This window comes from Pseudovirgaria hyperparasitica (genome assembly GCF_010093815.1).
Source record: "Pseudovirgaria hyperparasitica strain CBS 121739 unplaced genomic scaffold EJ05scaffold_9, whole genome shotgun sequence".
NCBI classification, from domain to species: domain Eukaryota; kingdom Fungi; phylum Ascomycota; class Dothideomycetes; order Acrospermales; family Acrospermaceae; genus Pseudovirgaria; species Pseudovirgaria hyperparasitica.
The window spans coordinates 817029-840143 of record NW_022985557.1 but is presented as its reverse complement, the minus strand read 5'-3'; the positions used below and the strand labels follow the sequence as shown (position 1 = coordinate 840143).

The 23115-nt window shown below is 48.7% G+C and overlaps 8 protein-coding genes across 8 annotated transcripts; 2 read left to right on the top strand and 6 right to left on the bottom strand.

The window, feature by feature from the left end:
* Window positions 1–50: 50 nt before the first annotated feature.
* Window positions 51–2591, bottom strand: EJ05DRAFT_453393 (uncharacterized protein). The gene is made up of 6 exons (XM_033742430.1): window positions 2534–2591; window positions 2348–2449; window positions 1984–2292; window positions 1580–1930; window positions 1080–1518; window positions 51–1029 (listed from the first exon to the last, which is right to left on the bottom strand). The coding sequence occupies exons 3-6, from the start codon at window positions 2090–2092 to the stop codon at window positions 240–242; spliced, it is 1689 nt and encodes a 562-aa protein (XP_033600038.1). The 5' UTR covers window positions 2093–2292; window positions 2348–2449; window positions 2534–2591; the 3' UTR covers window positions 51–239.
* Window positions 2592–3325: 734 nt separating this feature from the next.
* EJ05DRAFT_439602 (putative alpha-amylase) lies at window positions 3326–5077 on the bottom strand (the record flags this gene model as incomplete). Its single annotated transcript, XM_033741881.1, has 1 exon — window positions 3326–5077. The coding sequence occupies one exon, from the start codon at window positions 5075–5077 to the stop codon at window positions 3326–3328; it is 1752 nt and encodes a 583-aa protein (XP_033600037.1).
* Window positions 5078–5958: 881 nt separating this feature from the next.
* EJ05DRAFT_440027 (general substrate transporter) lies at window positions 5959–7548 on the bottom strand (the record flags this gene model as incomplete). The annotated part of the gene is made up of 1 exon (XM_033741910.1): window positions 5959–7548. The coding sequence occupies one exon, from the start codon at window positions 7546–7548 to the stop codon at window positions 5959–5961; it is 1590 nt and encodes a 529-aa protein (XP_033600036.1).
* Window positions 7549–7973: 425 nt separating this feature from the next.
* Window positions 7974–9989, top strand: EJ05DRAFT_476821 (putative beta-Fructufuranosidase). Its single transcript, XM_033744116.1, has 2 exons — window positions 7974–8047; window positions 8144–9989. Exon 2 carries the CDS (start codon window positions 8272–8274, stop codon window positions 9943–9945), a length of 1674 nt encoding a protein of 557 aa, XP_033600035.1. The 5' UTR covers window positions 7974–8047; window positions 8144–8271; the 3' UTR covers window positions 9946–9989.
* A 365-nt stretch (window positions 9990–10354) lies between these two features.
* On the top strand, window positions 10355–12704 carry EJ05DRAFT_394850 (uncharacterized protein). The gene is made up of 2 exons (XM_033741366.1): window positions 10355–10934; window positions 11074–12704. The coding sequence occupies exons 1-2, from the start codon at window positions 10463–10465 to the stop codon at window positions 12609–12611; spliced, it is 2010 nt and encodes a 669-aa protein (XP_033600034.1). The 5' UTR covers window positions 10355–10462; the 3' UTR covers window positions 12612–12704.
* Window positions 12705–13179: 475 nt separating this feature from the next.
* EJ05DRAFT_394847 (lipolytic protein-like protein G-D-S-L family) lies at window positions 13180–14784 on the bottom strand. Its single transcript, XM_033741365.1, has one exon. It carries the CDS (start codon window positions 14429–14431, stop codon window positions 13370–13372), a length of 1062 nt encoding a protein of 353 aa, XP_033600033.1. The 5' UTR covers window positions 14432–14784; the 3' UTR covers window positions 13180–13369.
* Window positions 14785–17098: 2314 nt separating this feature from the next.
* EJ05DRAFT_394825 (uncharacterized protein) lies at window positions 17099–20215 on the bottom strand. The gene is made up of 3 exons (XM_033741363.1): window positions 19864–20215; window positions 19561–19814; window positions 17099–19501 (listed from the first exon to the last, which is right to left on the bottom strand). Exons 1-3 carry the CDS (start codon window positions 19909–19911, stop codon window positions 17374–17376), a joined length of 2430 nt encoding a protein of 809 aa, XP_033600032.1. The 5' UTR covers window positions 19912–20215; the 3' UTR covers window positions 17099–17373.
* A 197-nt stretch (window positions 20216–20412) lies between these two features.
* Window positions 20413–22161, bottom strand: EJ05DRAFT_511370 (uncharacterized protein). Its single transcript, XM_033748242.1, has 2 exons — window positions 21189–22161; window positions 20413–21134 (listed from the first exon to the last, which is right to left on the bottom strand). Exons 1-2 carry the CDS (start codon window positions 21668–21670, stop codon window positions 20606–20608), a joined length of 1011 nt encoding a protein of 336 aa, XP_033600031.1. The 5' UTR covers window positions 21671–22161; the 3' UTR covers window positions 20413–20605.
* Between the last annotated feature and the right edge of the window lie 954 nt (window positions 22162–23115).

Here is a 23115-nt window from a genome sequence, read left to right as displayed (position 1 = left end):
ATGAATATAAGACTCTGGTACTATAGGAGGAGGTTCTTTCCTCTCGTGCACTTCGCTCTGGTAGTAAGATGAAGAGGGAAACGTACCTTAGGACTCCGATGCAGTCGTGATTTGTACTATCAATCGCACTCCATGAGAAATCTCCCTATTCCTAATAGCAGAATGTGCTCTATAGCTACTGAAATAAGCTACTCTACTAAGGCGAATACTTCCTTATCAATTTTCGCACAACCACTAAATCACGCCACAGAAGTTCGCCTGACAGCATCTTCAAGTCCCAATGTGATGGAAGTTCTCTTCTCATGATCTGGTTCCGGCGCAAGACCACCCTTTTCGGAGTCCAGTATCTCTTCGCCGGAGCTTATGTCCTTCAAATCAGCTTTGTCATCACCGATATCACTGTCGAGAAGCTCGTCAGAGATCATCTTAGGGTTGAACGAGATGGCACCTTTCGGAATAAAGGTGGAGGCGATAACAATAGCAGCCAAGATAGTGAACTGAATGCCAGCAACACTGCGGACACCATCTTGGATGGCACCATCCTGCCCAGCAGCTTGTAGTGCACTCTGGCGGTCGAGGTATCTGCCAAGAAGAGGGTTTGCGATTGCGTAGATGACAATGTATGTTGAGTAAAGGAATGCCATGACCGCACCAAGGGCCGACACGTTCTTCATCTTCGATTCCGTACGGGCTAGCGAGGCTTGGATGTATGCTGCTAGCGATACATCGCCTGCGGCCCAACCAAACGAGATCGGGATGAAAGTAGCAGCTACAATCCATGCGTAGCGGACCTCAGATTGGGGTGGAGTATAGTATGGAAGGTACCAGACAATAAGTAGCAGCAAAGCGTCAAGACGGAGCCATGGCATTGGTCTCGCGACAAGGTTTGTAAAGAGAAACACGAAAAGGGCACCGAGAAGCTCGCCAAAGTTGGAGCCGCCAACCATGATCTGAGACCAAGCAGATACACCAAGGTAGCGTCTTGCGACGAACGGTGCGATGCCGTTTTCGAGATATCGATGTCCGTATCTAGGAGAAGTTAGCAAGCAGATGATAGTCTTTAGGTAGTGATATCTCACAGGGCAAATGCATATCCTGGCAATAGCCAGATAAACTTGCGGTTCGTGAAGACAAGGACTCCTCCAGTATAGATCGACTCGAAAAATAGCACAATACTATGCCAGATCGACTTGAAGTAGTTCCGGTTGCCTTGAGCATCACGAAGGTGGGGAGTCTTAACGAAGCCATAGTTGGAAATGAAGAACCAGACGATCGAGGCTGCCGTGAAGAAGATAGGAGTAATCAGGAAGCTGTAGTTGTAACCGAGGGCGGGAATGAGGCCAAGAGCTGTTGCAAATGCACCGGCTGTTCCAGCGACCTCATAAAAGATATGGACTGTCGCGTCCATACGTCTCAGCTTCTGAACATTGCCCCCAACTATATCTCGCGGAATGACTCGGCGGATCAGTTCAACCATGCCATACGCTATGCCAGTTACACAGTAAATAGGGATTATACCTATGCAGAATGTTAGCATCATAGTTTGCTAGGAAAACCCTAGACAATAGACACTGCTAACCGTCGGTATTGTAATTCCCAAAGTACGAGAAGTCGGTGCGCAGCTCTGCAGCTGTGTGGGTCTCCTCCCAGTCATTGGGCTTTATCTTGCCCCCAGTGGCGGCATCCACGATGAGCAAGATCGCAGTGAAAAGACCGAAGACAAGAATAGCCACAGAAAGGACCAGACGGGTTGGGTAACGTTTGATTAGAGGAGCAATCAAGATGGAGCCAACACACTGAAAAGCTTGATTCAACCCTTGCAAGAGACCGATACGCTCAAATGTTCGTGGAGTGGTCCCAGCAAGGCGTGCATCTTGGTCATATCGGTTTGTTGCTAGAGCCGTAATAGATCCATTGAATGCTTCGAGACCTGTGCAAAATAGGATTAGTAGCTCACAAGTAATATATGCCACGATTACGTACCAAACTTGTAGAGCATGATACCAACGATGTAGATCGCGATGTTTCGTTTTTCTTTTGCGTCGAATAACCCCCAACTTTCACGGACGACCTTGAGATCTATCTTACCCATGTTGGCTAAAGGAGTGCTGTGTTCGCCCTCAGGAGCAATGTATGTAAGCTGAGGCAGGCGTAGCAAGAACTACAAAATCGCTTATATTGCTTCAGAAAAGAAGAAGAAACCATGGGAAGATAAGTCCGCTCCATTATATATGTCGAGCCATGTCGACTGAGCCTAGTAATAGAGATATCTCGGCAGGCGATGTCAAATGTCTGTGGCGTCAGCGACAAAATGCACACATCCTCCAGACGGAACGCAATCACCCACGTGTATACGACAAGAAAGTAGCTTTTGCGCCTGGCCTTGGAACGTTTCGACCCAATACTGGGCGCCGAGTGTGATGCAATTCGTAGCCATGGACGAAGGTGGCTATGTTATTCTTAGATACACTTCAAGTGCTGGATTCGAGAAGAGGCAAAAATGGTTATTGCTACAGACTAAATCGCGACTAACCTTGTGTGACCATGTTCATCAGTGGCGCAATAATGACCTATCATGCGCATAAGATGCGATAGAAGAGATGGGTGTCTTAACTTGACTGTGGCGCGCCAAGTTTTGTGGACTTTCCCGCCCTTTGCCAAGGCCGCTCCTCCGCCCCACGTGCATATATTACTTGTTATCATCTTCTGGCAATGAAGAATTCATCATCTAACATCGTCATACACATATCTAGGTTGAGACGCCATGTCGCGTTAGACAAGGGCCCAGGACTTGCGCAGCCATCGCAGCGCAGCTTTGAGATAGGGCCTCGATGTTCTGGGAAGACTTCCCCTGATCTGGGCACCCTGTCATGCGACACTCTTCATGTCCATGCCACCCCTTTCAAGTCTTACGAGGCTAGTAACCACAAGGGAGTCCCACTAGGTGAAGGGTCTCCTACAGCTAAGGCAAATTCTGAACGTAACAATGACAAACTCGAACTAAGGAAGTTCTGCATGGGAGCTGAGGGTCATCCCACGTATGCAATCGTGGAACGTGTGGTCACTTTTCGAGGATCATCGCTCGATGGTATATGTATCCTCCAATCACCCGTACTCTAGATTCGAGTCACGGGCCGTCAAATCCGAGGTTGAGTATATCTGGTAATCCCCTGCTAATCGACTATTGCTCAGTTGTTATGATTATATCATTAAGAACGAGTATTAAGCAGTTGGCAACATCACACTTTTCCCACCTATGAGCCAACACAGTAGAGGTGACTGCTGTTCCTGGTAGTTGGTAGGCTTAATTGGTATCTACTAACTACTATTTGCTGTCTATCAATAACAGAGCGCCGAACGGTCCAAGTTCGATACACGAGTTGTCGACAGAAGCTCTGTGATTCGTAACTAATACGTCCCAGCCCACGTACTTATCTGTCGATATTGTATATTTCTGCTCCGAGAAACTCACAAAAACGACTGCTCTCTTTCCGCCTACTACCTGTTCTGCACGCTCAAATCCGATGACTCCCTCTCCCATCACAGACTCTGGAATTGACTTGTATGAGCCATATACAAACAGATCGGTGTACTGTTTACGAAGAGTCAGCATTGTTCTCCAGAACGAGAATACACTGTTTGGATCATTGATCTGGCTCGCCACGTTCCATTCGGTGTAATCCTTGTTGATAGTCATCCAAGGACGTGCTTTTGGTGACGCGAAGCCGGCATTGACAGAGCTGTCCCATTGCATAGGTAAGCGGCCGTGATCTCGCGACTTGAGTTGCATCTCTCTCAAAACATCGTCCATAGTTGATTCGTTACCGCCACGACTTTTCAGGACTGAAATGTAGTAGTTCTTAGCTTCTACATCTATATATGCATCTGGGCCGTAGTCTTTGCCAAGATTGGCCATGCCGATTTCATCGCCTTGCAAAAGGAAAGGTGTTCCTCCGAGGGATAGGAGGTACATTGCAAGCATCTTCGCAGCTGCTGCTCGATGCTCTGGGGAATCAGAGGCATATCGAGTCAGAGGTCGACCACTATCGTGGTTTGAATAGTACACGCTATTCCACCCATTGAACTTGGGCATGGACTGTTGCCAAAGATCAGTGATCTCACGGATCTTTCGCGGAATGTTGTTGATCGTGCGCTCGTATTTCCCATTGGGGCCAAAGTCGACATCAACAATATCGCCGGTGAAAACCATATTGAGTTCATGGCGATCTTTCGCCACGTATTGGCTGACGGATTGCTCATCCTTCGTGAAGCCAAGCTCGCCAACGGTCATACAATCATAGTTATCGAACACCTCCGTGCGCATCTCACGGATATAGTTGTGCATCTTTGGGCCAGAAGCAAAAAACTCAGATCCATCTTGAAAAGGCTCATTATTCACCACCTTTCCATCTGGGAGATCAGGATGCTTTGACATGAGGTTCATTGAGTCAATTCTGAAGCCATCAACGCCCCTGTCCAACCAAAAACGCATGTCATCATATGTAGCTCTGCGCATCTCCGGATTTGACCAGTTGAGATCTGGCTGTGAAGGGAGAAATAGGGCAAGGTAGTATTGCTGGGTTGTTTCGTCCCAATGCCACGCGCTACCTCCAAAAATTGATCGCCAGTTGTTTGGCTCTTTGCGATTGCCATTTGTATCGATCTTCGCATCTCGCCAGAAATACCAGCCACGTTTCTCACTCTCTCTGGAACTGCGTGACTGCTTGAACCAGTCATGCTGATCACTCGTGTGGTTGACAACGAGGTCCATCAACAATCTCATCTGGTTATCGTGCAGGACATTAATGAGGGTCTGCATATCTTCGACAGTTCCATATGGCGCATGTATCGACCGATAGTCTGATATGTCATATCCCATATCCTTCTGTGGTGACGTATAGACGGGAGAAAGCCATATCGCATCGACTCCGAGGGATTTGATATATGCAACTTTACTGATGACACCTGGTATGTCCCCGAGTCCATCGTCGTTACTATCGAGGAAGCTGGCTGGGTAGATTTGATAGACGACAGCTTCTTTCCACCATGCTTTTTCTACGATGGCTGATGAAGTCATTTCGATTGGACTCTGTCGATCGTGAATAATGTCTTCTTGGGGCATCGGCGAAATAAGAACTGTGATATTGACTCTGGGTAATGGCCCTACCAGCGGTGCAGCCTTTAACAACAACATTCCCCTCAAGTATCGTTTCTCCGAAAAGCTGCCCGGATGGAGGGCGATGGTTCTGCAATACATGTTACGTCGTGATGGAAGCTTATTTGGGAATATTTCTCCGATCGAACATATTCACTAGGCAGCTTGGGGAAAGCAGGGCCGAGTTTAGTGCTTCCCCGCTCCCCGCTCAAATCATCGGGCGATTTCCACGTTGTACCCTCCTGGATTTCAGATCTCGTGCATAGCTACAAAGCTTATATCGCGCGTTTTCGGTCCGACATGAGATGTTCACGAGCTCTCCCGTCGGGATAGCTCTATATAAGCCGATTCACCGTGATTGCGGTCGTTCTAGTTCTATCTATACACTAGTGTGAAGGCATGAACGTTAGAATCGGAATGGACCAACTTATGATTATCATCGTGTCTGAAGGGAACATGGTGCTGTATGCTGCATATAATTCTATATGTGAAACTTTCGCGAATGAGATAGCAAGTGGTTAAACCCACTCTTCTTTTTTCCGAGAACATGGAGGTCTATGGTTGATAGAACTTGCCGCACATTCAGGAGGACAAGAATGCTAAAGTCTAGTACCTCGTCGTCCTATTGGAGCCACAAATTGGACTTCCAGGTGCGTAGGCTCGCTGTTATATATCGTTCACCCGGCCGTTTGTTGACCTATGGATACTGCACAGGATTGAGAAGAGACCACAGATATCCGAAATTTTGTAACAATTTCGATTGAATAAGATATGAATATACACCGACACCAAATACCACTCTTCTATGCCTTGCGGAGCATCCGGCCAACCAGACTCCCCTTGGTCTTCTCCTTCAACTCAACATGACTGTCAACTACTCTATACTGCGTGAATCGCCACTTCGGGACGCCAGAGGCATAGAGTGCATCCATCTCAGTATTCGTACGATTTTTGGTCTCGCCTTGGAACCAGAATAGTGCAGCAAGGATGAAGATCTCAGCGCCTACAAAAAGGAACATGACCTTGCCACCCCAATTCAGCTGGTCAGGATTGATGAAGAAGGGAAAGACGCTGGAAAGTAGAAGCGCTGTGAGTTGTTGACAGACAAGGACAAATGAGATTGTCTTCGGTCTCGTGGCTTGTGACGAGGTCTCGGCGGCAACCGCCCATCCGTAACATCCAACTGTCGCAGTGTATCCCATGGACCAGGTAATCATGAAAGCGAGATTCACCACGTTTGCGACATGGTTGTCTTTTGGTGCCAAAGAAGTACCGGCAATGATGACTGACCAGAATAGGAGAATTGTGCCACCTCCGATAAGGCCTTTTCGGCGCGGAACGACATCTGCAACAACGACTGCTGCACAATTGGCCACAAACTGGAGGGTTGAGGAGATGGCTGTGAGTTGGAAGGGATCCTTGGCCCCAATCAAACCAAAATAGTATGTTTGATACGTGTTTGCAAAGTATCCACCGGAGAAGTTCTGGACTTGAAGACCGAGGACTGCAACGAAGGTACGGATACGGTTCTCCCTAGAAAAGATTGCCTTCCAGCTAGTCTGAGAGATACCATCCGTTGGTGCTTCATTCTGCTTCAGCTCGTCGCGGATCATTTGTAGACGCCCTTCAATGTCGACTTTTGAACCATACAGCTTCACGAGCGCTTTGCGGGCGTCCTCTTCGCGGTCTTTCTTCATATACCAAACGGGAGATTCAGGGAAAAATGGCAGTCCGATGAGGTAGATACCAGGAATCAGAAAAGTTAGAACGAAGGCCAGGCGGTATGACCATACACCCTGGATATGAGACGAGCCAAAGCCAGTGATCGACGACATGAAGAAGCCAAGAACGATGATGACGTTCGTCAGTGACGCCACAGTAGACCTCAGATGGGCGGGCGCGTTTTCCGTCACGTAAAGAGGTGGGGTTGCGGTTGATAGACCAATGGAAAGGCCAAGAAGCAGCTTCGACACGAAGAGAATTGGGAGATTCGGTGCAAACACCAAGGCGAAGCTGGATGCCAAAGAGAGGAAAACAGCAAGGTACAGAATGGCTTTGCGTCCGAATGTATCTGCGAATTGGCCTGCTGCGTATCCACCAAAGACCTGTCCAATAGTCGATGCTGCATTCCAGAGAGATTGCCAGAGGGCTGGAATGACATACTCTTCTCCAGAAGTCGTTGCTTCGGGATAGTAATGACCATAACTCTCTCGGAATGCCGGAAATGCGATAGCTACGCCAGATAGACCATTGTCATAGCCCCATCCAAAAACCAAAAGTAGACAGTAGCCTGTCCACCAACAGAATCGACTATCGGCTTTGATGGCTCTGCCAAGTCGTCGGTACTGATCTTTGATGGATAAGTCCTGAGAATCAAAATTGCTCGAGGACATTGACTCAGTTTCAATGTAGACAACTTCCGATTTGTCCACTGATTCGGGCGTCGTTCTTAGTTCTTTATGATCCATGGCTAGAGATGAATGATTGGAACTTCAGATGACCAATATCAGGAGTGAATGGAGAAATGTGATGAAAGGCTGTCGGGAAAGAGGAATCTGAAGGAGAAGAAGATGCCGGAGGAAATGATTCCTCGATGGCGATCCATGATAACCTTATACCCCAGGAATGCGGCATATCAAATTAAGCTTGATGTGGAGAGAACCTGGAGAAAGTGGAGGCGAAGGATGGGTCGATGGATGCGGCGTTTCTTCGGTGCTGAACCAGCCTTAAAGGTGAATCCCGCCTCCAGTGGCGGCCAGCTTTATCCATATGAGGTTAAATCTACCGAATATTCTGCGAAACCCGTCCCGACTTCATTTCGAAGACCGTCTGTTTGGAGCATCAGAGCTCATAGGAGTGAATCCACTAGTTCAGTGAGGCGTCAATAACAGAGTAAGTTACCCTCGACTTTCGAGAAACTATCAAGCCACATCAAACTCACGAAGATGTCGACTGCTTCGAGCTCGACTGACTTGTCTACTCCATCAGATTGCCCGTCATACTCTACGACACCGCCATCATGTCATACATCTGCCCAGGAAATCTCAAATCCATCATTGGTCCAGCAGTTCCAACGATGGAGGCCATCTTACCACCTACAAGCACCATCAGGATGGATGAATGACCCGTGTGCACCTGGTTACGATCCAGGAACAGGTCTCTACCACGTATCATTCCAATGGAACCCGAATGGGTCGGATTGGGGAGATATCGCATGGGCATCGGCTCATTCTCACGATCTGATACACTGGACTGTCAAAGCCGAACCCTCCCTGTCTCCTGACTCTCCATATGATTATCAAGGAGTGTTTACCGGATGTCAGATGCCTACGATAGATGGTAGTATCACGTATGCCTACACATCTGTCAGTGCGCTTCCGATACATCATAGCCTCTCTCATCAAAGAGGCAGCGAGTCGCTCAGTCTCGCTAAATCGTTTGATGGGGGGAAGTCTTGGACCAAAGTTGATGCAAACCCGATCCTACCTAGCGAGCCTCCTGAGTTGGATGTCACTGGCTGGAGAGATCCTTTTGTTGCCCGTTGGGCAGCTATGAGCAAAATCCTGGATCGCAATCCTACCAGTACTTTATATGGTATAATATCCGGGGGTATTCGAGACGTCACACCAACGACATTCCTTTACGCCATAGACGAATCCAATCTAGAGCAATGGGAATATGTCGGGCCTCTAGTAAACTATGGCCTGAATGCTCGACCGTCTATGTGGAGTGGTGATCTCGGCAAGAACTGGGAAGTCACCAACTTCACATCACTGCAAGGTGCGGATGGTAGCATGATAAATTTGCTCATGATGGGCACCGAAGGCTGTTTATCAACATCTACTCCTGATCTCATTGGACCGTCACGACCAGCAAGAGGCCAGCTTTGGATGGTCGGGTCACTCCAGGAACCCGGAGCAAATACGTACGATAGCCCTGTCGAGATGAAGTATCATTTTGGTGGCCACCTCGACCATGGTTGTCTCTATGCAGCAAACTCGTTCTACGATCCAAAGTCACAGAAGCAAATCGTCTGGGCCTGGATCACGGAAGATGATTTATGTGATGATCTCCGCCATCTTCAAGGGTGGAGCGGAATGTTGTCCATGCCGCGTGAGCTCCATATGCAGACAATACAACATGTTGTGCGAGGTTGCTTCAGTGACCTTGCAGATATCACCTCAATCGAAAGTAGACTGGACAAGAATGGCACATACACCATTTCGACGCTTGCTACTCAACCATACCAACCTTTAGTGCATGCCTTGAGACGTGGACCCAACGTGAGAAAGACCTCTTTGACTAATCAGGCTTTGTCAACTTCATTCCTCACAAACACGCGTATTAGTACAAGACAATGGGAGCTATATGTGGAAATTGCCCTCGCAACGCAAGCTGGTCGCATTGGTATCAGGATTGCTCACTCGGTGGATGAGACCCGCTGCACTGAAATCGCATTCAATCCACAAGACGAGATGATAACACTATCCCGACCTCCTCTCCCATTCGAGAACTCTGCTCGCTTAATCAATAGCGCCCCTGAGTCAGCTCCTCATACATTGTTCACGAGTCGCAGTCCGCATACGCATATGGAGAGCACCGAGACTCTAAAGATACGTGCGTGGCGGGACAACTCAGTTCTTGAAGTGTTTGTCAATGAGAGGACGGCGATCAGTACTCGTCTGTATGGCGCTGATGAGACGTACGGATTGTCAATATTTGCAGATGAACAGTCGGGATCAAGTGAACTGATACGGTTAGATCTTTGGGATGGAATCGGGCTTCCGTAAGTCTAGGCTGTCCGATGGGATAATAGTCTCATTGTGTTCCAAGGTCAGTATGTACTTACACAACGTCTAAAAATATACTTCATAATGTAAATTCATCTGTGATATAATGATCCACACGTGCTGATAAATTCTCTTCGTCGTGAGAGCAAGACTCGCGTCCGACCAAGCTGCCTGAAACTACCCAGCGCCGTTTCACGTGCTACACTCTATACGACGTTGAAGCTATCGTGGATTAATTACAATGCTTTATGGGATCACCTATGCCAGGTTATGGTGCGGCGTGCTGGATAGTACGCGTAACGTCTACCACCGCGGCGTATATCTGAGATAGGCTTACTAGGTTGAAGCGTCATGCGACAACCTTGGTGGAAACTTAGCACAGCTTCTTCAGCTCAAATTCCTTGTTCCATCTCTGTCGTAGTGCACATCGCCAGTTATTCTTCGTGTCAAGCTCGCGTATTTCTGCCTCGCTATGTGAGCATAAAGACGCTTTAGATGCATCCGACTAAAAAGCATCATGTTTACCACGCTCGACGCCAGAACGGCCAACACCGCTCGAGCATGCGATCAATGCAAGATCCGGAAAGTTAAATGCAACTTCTCGAAGCCATGTACAACATGTGATGTCAGAGGACTGGTCTGTAGCTACGAGCATCCGCGTAAAAGACGCGGACCAGCAGGTAAACGAATTGCTGAGATTCAGCGGCATCAAAAGAATCTCCACGGACAAGGAGATAATAATGTATTCGAATCAGCACCCGGAAACGACCTTCAGGGCTTGAATGTCTCTAGATCCGATCAGACATCGTTAGATCCAGCCTACCAGGAGCGCAATATGAGTTTATCAAGTTACGAGTCTAGATCTTGGCCAGCAAGCCATGCATCCACTAGTCCTCAGGATAATGTCTCTCCTTATCCCGGTCTGCACGATCAGAGGACAGAGTCAACTGCAGGGAGACCACTCGGACTATCGACAACTCGAGGATCATGTGAGCATCTCTTTTTCCTCGACTTGGCGTGCATTGCATCTGGAATAGCTGCTGACCCAGCCTTGGCGGTCCTTACGACAACTGTGCTGTTCGACTGTCTGCCACCAACAGATGATGCTGAATCTAACTAAGCATATAGTACTACAACCAGATACTCGAAGCTTAGAGCGAAACGGTTCTGATATCGCACTACTATTGAATCCTGACACCTCTCACGAGACGGAAATTGTTTTCCCTAGCCTACCCATCGAATCACCGGCATGTGCCACCATGGACGACGCCTTTGGTTCTATCCAGCAGGAGGACTTGCCTCGAATCCAACAAAAGGACGATGTGTGGCCATCGATTGTCAACGAGCAAACGCTACTCCCTTGGATTGATGTGTACTTCAAACGTCTACACCCTACGATCCCCATTCTTAACCGTCCCAACTTGTACTGTGAGATGCTACTCCGCAAGCATCGGACTGATCCTCAATATGGTGCTATGCTCCTCAGTCTCGCAGCATTTGCAATGGAACAGCCTGTGCAGATACACGAACAGGCTATGAAAGCTTCGAGATCAGTACAATCTCGAATGCTGCTCCAAGAGTGTGCCAAGATGCGCGTTGCTGCTAACTTTGGGGAAGAGCCCACAGTTGACATGATCCTGACAAGCTTTTTCATGTTCGCTTGCCTCTTTGGTTCTGGTGAGCACAAAGCTGCTCGACATCGCCTTCGTGAAGCTGTAGATCTCGCATTTTCGCTTGGCTTGCATCTGCCACAGTCGTATCAAGATCTATCCCCGGAAGTGCGAGAAAAATGGCTACGGACATACCTGGTCCTGTCTGTTACTGAACGAGCTTATGCTTTACAGCAGAATCACGTAATTAGCTTCCGTGGTCGACCCGGCATCACTGCGCGATTCATGCAAGCATTCGACGTCTCCATGACTAATGAATACATTGCTTCGCTCATTTTCCCAGATCAAGATGTGAAAGCTGATGCAGTGAGCATGACTGGCCTGTTGTACTTGATGGATAGCTTCGATGCCATAGACGAGGTTATTATGGACTGCTGGAATGGCTATTGCCGTAGCTCCGATGGAATATGCGATTCTTTCGATCGCCGTCGGGCGCTGCAGATGTTTCGAGCACAATACCGTGTCCGTGAGGGCTGTTTGACCGGGAATATATCATACGCACCATCAGTGACCCCGGTACCTCTCTCGCAACTCTTGGAAAGCCAGCAAGCAGACATTTCCATTACTCAAATCTGGCTCCTCAATCGCCTCTGGCTGCTCTGCTTCTCCCATGGTCTAATCCGCGAAGACTCTGAGCACCGAGAGCTTCGATACGATTTCAGTGCTCAGCTTGCCCATGCAACCCTGAACATCTGCGAATCACTCTCACTAGCTGCGATGGAAGTACATGGACTTGGATTCTTGATGAAAATCTACGACATTGCAATGGGTCTTGTGACGGCTCTTCAATCATCTGCCAATCTAAATATGGACACTCCCAGTACATCGGTATTTGAGGATGTATTCCCGGGTTGTCCAATCTCACTGAGAACGAACCCCTGTATTCAAACACTCCTCGAAGATATAGGACGTCTAATGAAAAGTTTCCGTGGAGGGGACCATCACTTCAATGGGATGCTGGATACAGCCGTCTCAGGCGTTATGGGCCTCACATAACCTCCAGGACAGCGAACAGACCTTCCTTCACATCTTCTAACGTTGCGCTCTCGAAGCCTCGCCTCAAAGAATACACGTGAGAATATGAAATCATGCCATATGATCCCTGTCACACAAATGACTTGGTTGTGCACTGGCTAAAGCGCGTACCTTCTCTGGTTGAGACAAGCCTTATGCGCCTGCAACATGGACAGGTACTTCATCTTGAATCGCGTCTCGATGCATTTTAGTACATTCCCAGCCACTCGCCATGCAGTCTTCTATATCAGAGGACATCCTTGCAACATTTGGTGCTATATCCAACGACCCCACGTGGTAAGGTTGAGATATGTTGCCATAATTACTGCGGAGGCTATGCAGATTTCTCCGGTACGTTGAGCACCATACGACCGAGCTGCTATGGCATGAGTCTGAAAATCCACTATAAGCGGTCCAGCCAGTACGTACTACAGCTCCCTACATCCTGGCAGATAATCCTGTCAACAACCATCCGATTCTTGGCGCTGAGTTCATATCGTGAACGTCATACCAACCTTAACTTTGGCCATGGCGAACGATTCTAGAAGAAGTTTTGTACACAACTAAGCTGAGCGAGGTTAGAGGTGCAAGTCTCGGTCACTAGATGTGCAATGACTTGCGCTTTGTCCTATTTGGAGACACAGGAGACGTATGAGTCCTTTTGCTATACTACCCTCAATACTCAAGTCTTCGATCCCACGTATCGGGGTCCACTCATATATACAGTTCATGGTGCCTTATTACCACCCCATGACGCCTTTCACAGCCTGTAACAACACCATTGCCCCCGCCGCATGTGTAGCCGCATTGGGATGATAATCACACCCTACATCTGCGCCCTGCGTAGCCCACTCGACTAGATGGACCTTCTCACCCCCTAGCCGTGCAGTAGCAGCCGCAAGAGCATTCCTCTGTGTACTTTTCTGTGCCTCTGCGGCGCTCGGATAGCCATCACTGAGCATCGGACTCGTCATCAGGAAAACATGCGCCTTCACGTACTTCTTCTGAACTGTCTGTACGAAAGATACCATTGCCGACGCAAAAACCGTTGCATTCAGGAGTGCACGCGCATTATACGGCTGCCCTGCAGAGTCATATGCAATGTAGCTGAAGTCGTTGGTGCCCAGATTAATCACGACGACATCGGGTGTCGCGGATGATGGAAAGGTATAGCTGTTATCTGCGTCATTCGCGCCGTAGCGAGTCCAGTACTGAGGCATGATAGGGCTTGTGTCTGGATCGACCGTGATGTAGTTACGCGTGAGCCCCTTGCCGCTCCATGCGACGACGCTGTATGATGCATTGAGCGCTTTAGCTGTGAGCGCACCGAATGTCTTTGGGTTGTCTTCGACTGCAGCGGTGTTTGTGCAGGGGTTCACGCCATCGAGGCCGTAGCCGACACTGATGGAGTCGCCGACGATTTCGATCTTGCGTTTTGGGAGCACGTCGGCGTTGAACGTCCCGTCTGTGGTGATGTTGCCTATGGTTATGGTGCCGTATTGAGTCTCTGATCTTCGACGGAGCTCGACTGTGTGGTTTCCTCGGGGAAGCTTCGCTGTGGATATAGAAGTCCCTGCCACGTTCAGTATTGTTGTTATGGCTCCGTCTACGATGAGGTCGGCACTGTTTGCACCGCTAGCACTGATGCTAATGGTTGCTGTCGTTCCAGAAAAGGTGAAAGATACACCTGTGCCAGGCCAAGTCAGTTCTTTAGTGTTGGGATTGACCCGGCCAAGGTATTGAATTGCCCGTACGTGTCCCACAGTTGCCAAAGCATAAACAAGGCGAGCTTGGATGAGCATACTGGTAGGTGATTTTGGAGTCCAAGAAATTGATATCTGGATCTTCTCTGCTAGCTATGCCTCTATCTCACTTTTGAAAGATATTGATCCAAATTCATTCCGCACTCAGAATGACAACAGTTCATTATAAGCCACAGCGATTTCATATGATAGATAGGTAATGTGGCGAATGCGAGTAGTATTCTTGTCCTCTCGCGAACATCTTTCATTTGTGGCCAGGGCCCCATGTACCTAGTCTCGTTTATCTCGGGAATGGAGCTTCGATGTCCATATTACATGAACCTAGCCACATGACACTAACACTCCCAGTACACTGGACACACCGCCACTAGAGCCGGGCACTCGCCGGAGTTTCTATTTCTCACGGAAGAATATTCCGTATGTTGGTGTTTTAAGCATATTGCAATTCACGGTGTCAAGAAGCATGTCTTCGTACCGAGCAAATGCTGAGCCACAAGGGTATTCACGCCCCGGTGTTTGCACTATGCTTTATAGTGGTAGGACCCACATTGACCGGGGTCGTACGCGCAAACCTGGATCCCTGTATTTTGTATGCTTTACAGGCTGTCAATTGTTATCCAAGACTTCGGAGCCAATGAATCTTTTTGACAAGACTAGTGTTGTGTTATACGTTCACGTCTAGAGCTTTGTTTCCTTGCGTCTGGCAGGTGCATCTAGATGGCGTGATTCTTTTGCGCCCCGCCTATGCATTTTGATAAAGAGGTCATCAGGTATGTCGGCTTTGCTAAAGCCGCAGGAAGTTTTCATGCTTCGCTCCTATCATTTATGTATGTGATGCTGGAAATCCCAGTGTATACGAATTTGCAATCCTTTTCAAGAAAAGACTACATCAATTGGTGGATAACATCTGCAGATATACCCTGGGCAAAGCATAATGCACGCCGTTGTATTACTTCGAGAGAGGTTGGTCTTCCTAGGCTCTACGTATTCGAGTGCTTTTGTGGCTCTACTGTTTCTCATAATGTACTTCATACAAAGTCTTAACGTAGGTGACGGATCTGAACTGCTTATGCAACGAAACAGGAGCACAAACGCGTGCAAGGAATCCTAGGATGACCTTTCAACCCAGCTGGTTTTACTGCATGGAGAAAGAGACAGCTGGTGTCCAAGCTCGATCAAAACACGACACCGGGGCTTTGAAATGATGGCGTAGACATTATCTAGTCTATTTACTACCGTCTTACATTTAAGAACAAAAGTTCAAACTGGCGATCTTGATAAAGTCAAATCAGAGATCCGAATGTGCATGGTCAAAGCAGAAAAGATGGCGTCGAATTCCAAGCTTGCAGCTAGACTCACAAACTCCAAGCAGCCAAAAAGATATTTTGTTCATCACAAGGTATGTGATTATAGCTTTCCATGCTCGTTTGCGACGTTAACATAAATATACGTCAAGCCAAACTATTCGTGATGTACGCAATCCATAAACAACGCTCACATCTTATATACCAAACATGCCGTTAGAGAGATACAAAAACTCAGAACTTGGCCAATATCCATCTCAATCCCACAACGAATCAAAAAGATCAAGATCATGGACAGAACCAGAAAGACAAGATCGTATACAAGCGAGGGTAAAACCCACCAACCTCCTTTCAACCCCCTACGCAAGCTCTAGTTAAATCAACACTAACAAGTCCAAAGTATACGATCTCGACGAACGGAACAGAAATCGAAACGATCACCCAAACAACTACCCACTCGACCACCCCGGTCCAGACCACCGGACGCGACCCTACACGCATGACGGCAAGGGCGGACCACGACCTACGCCTTCACCTCCACCTCCACCGCCCAGAACGAAGTCTAGAATATTCGCGGGCCACGTCGGACGGGTCAAGGGACGAGTCAAGAAGGTTGTAGGGAGGGTCAGAGGCTGGGTTAGGAAGACATTGCGCATTTGAGGTGGATAGGATGGAGGGAGGTACGAGGGTCACTGATACCCAGGGGATAGAAATCAGGGGTTCTATCTAGTACTGGAGAAATGCTTTCCTGATACTATAGCAATAAGATGACCGTTTGTGATTAAATACTTTGCTCAAGAGATATGACTCCATGAAGACGGGCCGACAAAGGTTCCATGATTATCATTGATGATAGCACTCTCGAGATGCTACCTGCAGGAGTCACGCCAGAACTGGGCCTGATCGAAATAAGCTAGAAAGGGGCCATGTGCTAGAACGACTACGACTCATCAAAACAAACAAACCCCAACATCACTGATCTGCTTACTTCCTTACTCACATAACGAATCTCGCCAGGGCGATCTCATCTCATTCTTCGCCATCAAAAATACTGACTGGATAGACATCTGCATTGCTTTGTACATACGCTCACTCTACATTATCCCATGCCCTGACACGACTTTCTAGCTTCTATCGAGATGCATGTCCAGGCTAGCACGCTCGTTCTTCCGTCATATTCTGCACAATGGTGACTGTAACAGTCGGGACAAAAGCTGATTAGATACAAGATTCTACCCAAGACCGGGCGTATCAGGTTTTCAGATTTCGAAACAAGCTAGGGTGGAGCTCAATGCCTCTACTCGGGTTCACTGAGCGTGTTCCGGCAGATGTCAATGCCGGGTCTAAGGGAACAGTCCATCTTGCTGATCGCATACTCGGAGCTTGCTCACCAACAGGATTTATAGCAGCCAAATATCGTTACAAGTCCTCCCTCTGATCCCAAATTCCGAGGTGTTCAGCTGAGCGTACAAGTGCTCGCAGCGGTATCTAGTACTGTAACGGCGGACTTGGCACAAGCGGGTACTGTGACTGATATGCGGAAGCCGGATATCTTGCGCTGAGTGCCGGTTCTACTATATACCAAGGTAACACACTCGAAGAGGTATAGCAAGCAGCAGAAGCGTTTCATCGAGCGCAACGGCGTCAAATTGACGGCATGGGAACGCATCCGTCGATTCAGAACCATCTCCGCCCGAACAGCTTGTCCTCTCTCCTCTCCCCATCTTGCTCCGTCCTCGGCCCCCGCGTCCTCAGCACCTCATCCCCTGCTCCAATCCAGACATCCAGCTCGAAAATATCCGTGATCTGCAAGCCAAGACAGAAGCTGACACGGACATGTACACCCTCCCGTTGAGCCTTTGCCTGCTCTGAGATGTGGGGTCCAACCTGCCTTGCAACCTGCGCCGCGAGCGCTTCAGGTGTATATATTGTTTGCAAGGTTTGCGACCAGGAAGGTCGGGGTTCCGAGAAGTGGGTGGCTGCGGCATTCTGTCGATGGTTTATGAGAGCGGCGTTTGCGGCTGGAGTGAATGGGGGTGGGTGAGCTAGTGGCTGGAGAACGGGTAAATTGAGAGGGAGGGCAAGGGCAGTAGAGGTAGGTGAACTACGATCTTGCCAGAACTGGATGATAGAGTCGTCGCGGAACTCATCTTCGTGCCATGTGAGCAGCCACATGGACAAGACGAGCGACTTCAGTTTATGAAAGTAGCGGATGGGGTGTAACATCGCCTCAGTGATTGGTGTCGGGCGGTAGAGAATCGGGGCACCGTTATAGCCGCAGAACTTGAGTTCTGTGACTGTCGATGCGTGGTAGCTGGCGATGTTGTGGACGAAAGGAGGTCCAGGGCCCCAGCCGTATGACGCATGGAATTGCTCGTTGAAGGGCTTAGAAGGCTCTACACTCATGTATCCCTCAATTATGTCGTCGTACTCTTCCTGGAGACCGCGTGTGTCATCACCAATCCCCACGCCTCCGTCGATATCCTGAAGCAGGCGTCCACCAGCTCCCCATGTATTGCCTACCGGGCACGAGATTCCGATGGCAATGACCTTTTCTAATGGTGACTGACTTAATGCACGGATGGTTTCGCGCTTCTCATCGCGCGGTATACCGCCTTCCAACTTAATCGATTTGACTTTTGTCATATGGGATGCGAAGTCTTCGATGAACCTTCGTCTCCGCGTCCGTTCATTGAATTCCATGTCTCCCACTGGGTTATGTGTGAATGGTTCCCGCCTTCCAAACTCTGCGTCAACTCGCAGATCCTCCAGCGTGCGTGCAAGCTCGGCTACTATTCTTTCTCGACGAGCAGTATCTTCTGGGCTCCGAATAGAAACCCCAAAGAAGCGATCGATTGGCCATGCTAGGCACCGCAGGTTTTTGTGTTTCTCGATGAACGTTGGGAATATTGAAGAACCATCTTCGCTTGAATCAAGTAGGTACAGATCTTTAGGCAATTCCGTTTCCGTAAGAACCGTATTACGAAGCTGAAATGCCTTCAGGTTTGGAAAATATAGCCGGCTGAAGCTGTCGAGGAATGGTAAGGTCTGCCTGCGGTTGTCAGATGGCCATAGGATCCAATCTAGGGTGAGAGAAGTCAATGTGTCTGCCGAACTGTGCAACAAGAGAGTTGTGAGGGTGCAGGGATCTATATTGCCGAAGGGTGTCTCGTAGTTGTTGTTTACCGGTTGGTAACCCCGGTTAGCCAGATATGCAAAGGCACTAGGTAGATTATAATATATGCGTTTGTCGTATTCAGATGCCACGTCAAGAGGCGCCACATCTAAAGCTTCTGTTGGTAGGATTTCTTCCTCGGGAGAATATACCATTGGATGCGAGTATGTTCCTGCACGACCATTCGCAATATCTCGTGACTCGCCTGCGCCCCGCACGAGAATATACGACATGGCGGACTGCTCGTACGGTGGTCGATCTCCGTATAGGTGCAGACGTCGGAGCCTTATACTCTCGAGGCCGCAGCTTCTTGGACTGCTCTGCAACAAGTTCAGAGGCAATCCTTCCAGTGAAACATTTTCGAGCCACAGTCTCTTTAGCGATGCGGGTCTGTCGAACAGAAAACCTTTCAGGAGGCACTTCGTGAGATTCCAATGTCCATAGACTATTCGCAAGGTATGTACCCTATCGAGCAAACAAATAGCATCTGCTAATAGGACGGAAGTTCTTCTATCAGATGAGAGGGTGCGACTCTTGAAATACATGTTCGGAAGCTCGTTGAATATTCCAGGATGAGGTAAATGGCATCGATGCGTAATACTTTGTACACTAGAAGCTATAAAAGGATTACTATAGACCCATGTCAGTTAGTTTTGATCTACTGAAGGACTTCATCTCTAGCCACTGACTGTAGTATGACCAGGACCTTCTGTATTATCGGCGTGTCGTCATGTTTATCCTCAAATCCCCAGTCTGCTCCGAACATTTGTGGCTTATCCACATCTTTGTAGTCGGTACATTTATCCACAAGCTCGACATGCCGCCACAGTAACGGTATCGCATTGTGATAGCCCCATTTCGACGTGAGGTTTAGCCTCTTTAGAGCTGTAGAATCGAGATAGATGAGAATCGCGGAGATCAGCTCGGTCGGAAGGTCTGTGAGCTGTGCATGTATAAGCTATTTGTGTCTTTGAGAGGACAAGACCACTTACTTGAACATTCCGTTTGAATGGAGAGGCATGGTTCAACACGGTCGTCATGCTTGCCGCAGACACATCCACGCCACGGCCTTGCAAATGTTGGAGAGAAGCGACTGCACAGGTACTGTAGATGCAAAAAGGAGGCGTCCGATGTGGTGCGAATGAGTCTTTAGCTTGAATTCATTATATGAGACATAAAATATTCTCGGTCGCGGATCGCGCTTAATACGTGACGTCGGCGTTGAGATCCGACTTTGAGGGGCCCCTCGCCCACCCAAGACTACCCCAGACGCCCTGGCTTCAGGCTGCCCCGTGGCTACCATAGTACAGCGCAACCTATAGTAGTGATCTGCCTACTAATCAAGAGCCGGGCCGATTAGATGTACATAAGTGGGGACTTGAGGACTGCTGAATCTCAGGTAGCCTTGCCACAGCCCAGATCGGAAAGTAATATGAGCACGGACACATAAATATACACATGGGATACCTTGTATATTGATATGGACCTCCTATAGTACTCGATGCGTCTTGAGATGGGAATTTGGTTCGACATCAGATTCTATGTCTAAAGGGATAGATATGCAGAAGTTTCTATCTGCCATTGTTATTTTTCGCTCTTCGAACTATATACAAAGTAAATCTTTAGATGCATCAATATCACATGAAAAGCCGCCCAAACGCTCAATCTAAAATAGTATGTACCAGAAATCATCCATCATCACAAAAAGGTGTGCGCAAACCTGGCTGCACCGGCTCAACGCTCCTCGAAATCCCGCTTCGCAATGAACGGCATGACGATACATGGATCCCCTGGGCAGATCTTCTTCCTGTCGAGGCTCTTGAATTTCGGCCCATTGGGACCACTACTATATCGTGGGTTCCCAAAAAGATTGAATTGTCGAGGATCGTCTTCAGGATATTCCTGATCGCCCCATCTGCCATTGTAGTTGAGATACGCCACCGGCGAAGACGATTCGTATGGTGTGAACACTTGCGAGGCAAGATCGTATTTGTAGAAATACGCTGCCTTGGTGGGATCCCACTTTGGACCTTTGTCCGTGTAGTCTGTCAGGACGCCTTGCCATGGGAAGCTAGTCCCGGGGATGGTATGTGCCGATTCACCTTCGCGAGAGTACACGGCATGCGAACCGTTGCCAGAGAATGCGAGGATGCGTTGACCCTCTTTGCTGAGCGCATCCCAGGTAAATGCTTGGCCGGAGGCGTGCTGCGAGTACCACACCTGCGTGGGCTTGCCGTCTTGGAAGCGGATCATGTTGTGTTCCCTGAGATAGCATTAGTATAGCACGCGCGCATATTGTGGTCAAATATGGACGTACCAGTCACCAACGTGGTTCCCCAGGTTGAGATGGCCAAGCACGAGACCACCCCAGTTGAACGCATAGTAGTAGAAGTAATATGCGTCGAGCTGGTTGTTGCCGCGGTCGATGGTGAGAATCACACTGGTCTTGCCGTTCTCGGTCTCGCCGTTTGCGTTGGGCGTGATACCGTTCAACCATGTGGGATTCTTGGTGACATCTTCGTTGGATGTCAGGTAAACGTTCTCTCCACCCAGGTTGTTGAGCGTATCAAGATTGTTCAGGTCGAGCGGCCCGGAATTGACCACAGAGAAGTTGACTTCTGGCTTCGTATTTCTGATCGTATCCATCAGATCCGACGGTCTGTATGGATCTTGCGAATGGAGATAGACGAGCGGAGCATAGTCCAGAACAAACTGTGGAATAGCATCTTTTCGCTTGACTGGAGAAGCTGACGCGAGCGATAGGATGGCAGAAACAACAACGAGAGCCTGGAGAACCATGTTGACTGAGGATGAGGTGCCACTGCTACATCGCGAACAAACTACCAGGATCCGAAGAAGACTTTATACAACCAACGACATAACTGTAATAGGAGGCCAATCCGCCTGCGAGACAAGCTTCGAAGATCATCATGCGCTAGAAGCCGGTGCAGATCGCATTACTCCGCATGATTTCTAGGAGCAGTAGAAACTGTTCAGCACGCCAGATGATCAGTGCACCTTATTCGCTGAGAGCCTTATTGATCTTTAGCCTTGAGGTCACAGCTGAGTCTCGTCGCAGGGGTCTCAGTGTAGCTGTGGACGCAGCGAAGTATGATTGATGGCTCGGTTCGGGACGAGAACTAAAGAGGAAGTTGTCTAAGAGACCTTAGGATGCAGGTCCCGGTGATAGTCAAGCAAATAGCAGCCCCAGGTACGGCCACAAGGGGCGTCCATGCCGATGGATTGCTGCCGATGAGGGACGGAGCAGTGTGTTCATGATTCAGTCCAGCGTGGAGATATGGGTGGAGCGCGCAACGACAGGCATGTCGGCTGCTTGTGATATTCCAGCTTTCCGGATCTAGTCTGGAGTGAACAGGGAGGGGGCGAAAGACCCTGTGGTCGTTCCGATGTCAACTTCTCAGGGGCGCTGATTGGTTGCAACGAAATGGCATCTTCTGCTACCTTTCGCATCGAGCTCTTCCCGAATTTATGTTGATCAAATCATACATCCGTATACACGAATTCCGTCCAGCTTCCGTTCTAAGGCGTTCTCGTGGACTCCGCGGTGCAATCTGACGCTGTTTAGTCTTCGAATGCGACAGGTTGCTTGTCACAGGCACCAAAATAGCTGGCAAGGCTAGAGAGCCGCCAATGAACTCGACATCATGCGCTGGAGCGATCTACCATGCAATCCTTACCAGAGACACTGACATCTCCACACGTATAGATGCCGCAGCCGCAAGCTTAATGAGGGCCACGGACACAACCAGGATTGCTGAGGCTGCTGGATGTAACGTGCGGGATTGCGCACGTTCGAATCGGAAGTTGACAAGACTGACTGACTCGCGTGGCTAAGTCATCTGACGATCTAACCTGGGAAACTTTTCACATCAATTCCGGATGACTTTGGGGATAAATTTATGCGACTTCGTCTTCTGATGATAGCTGTGAAAATGACCAAAAAGTTAGAACAATCTCGCGACACACATACAGATGTCGCCAGCTGGATCGATACGACTGATAATTAGTCTGTCCCGAGATCATTCTCATACTCGGCCTATGCTCGCGATCAGAAACAAGAAAGAGGTTTCTCGTTATTATCAAAAGCGTGGACATTTCGACAGGCGACTGTCCTGTCGAACGATTCTTATCATCAACAATTTGTACAAGCTGTGCATCCAATATATTAATTCTGTAAGAGCGAGGACCGAGGACCGAGGAAGTTAGTTCGTAAACAAGAAAAA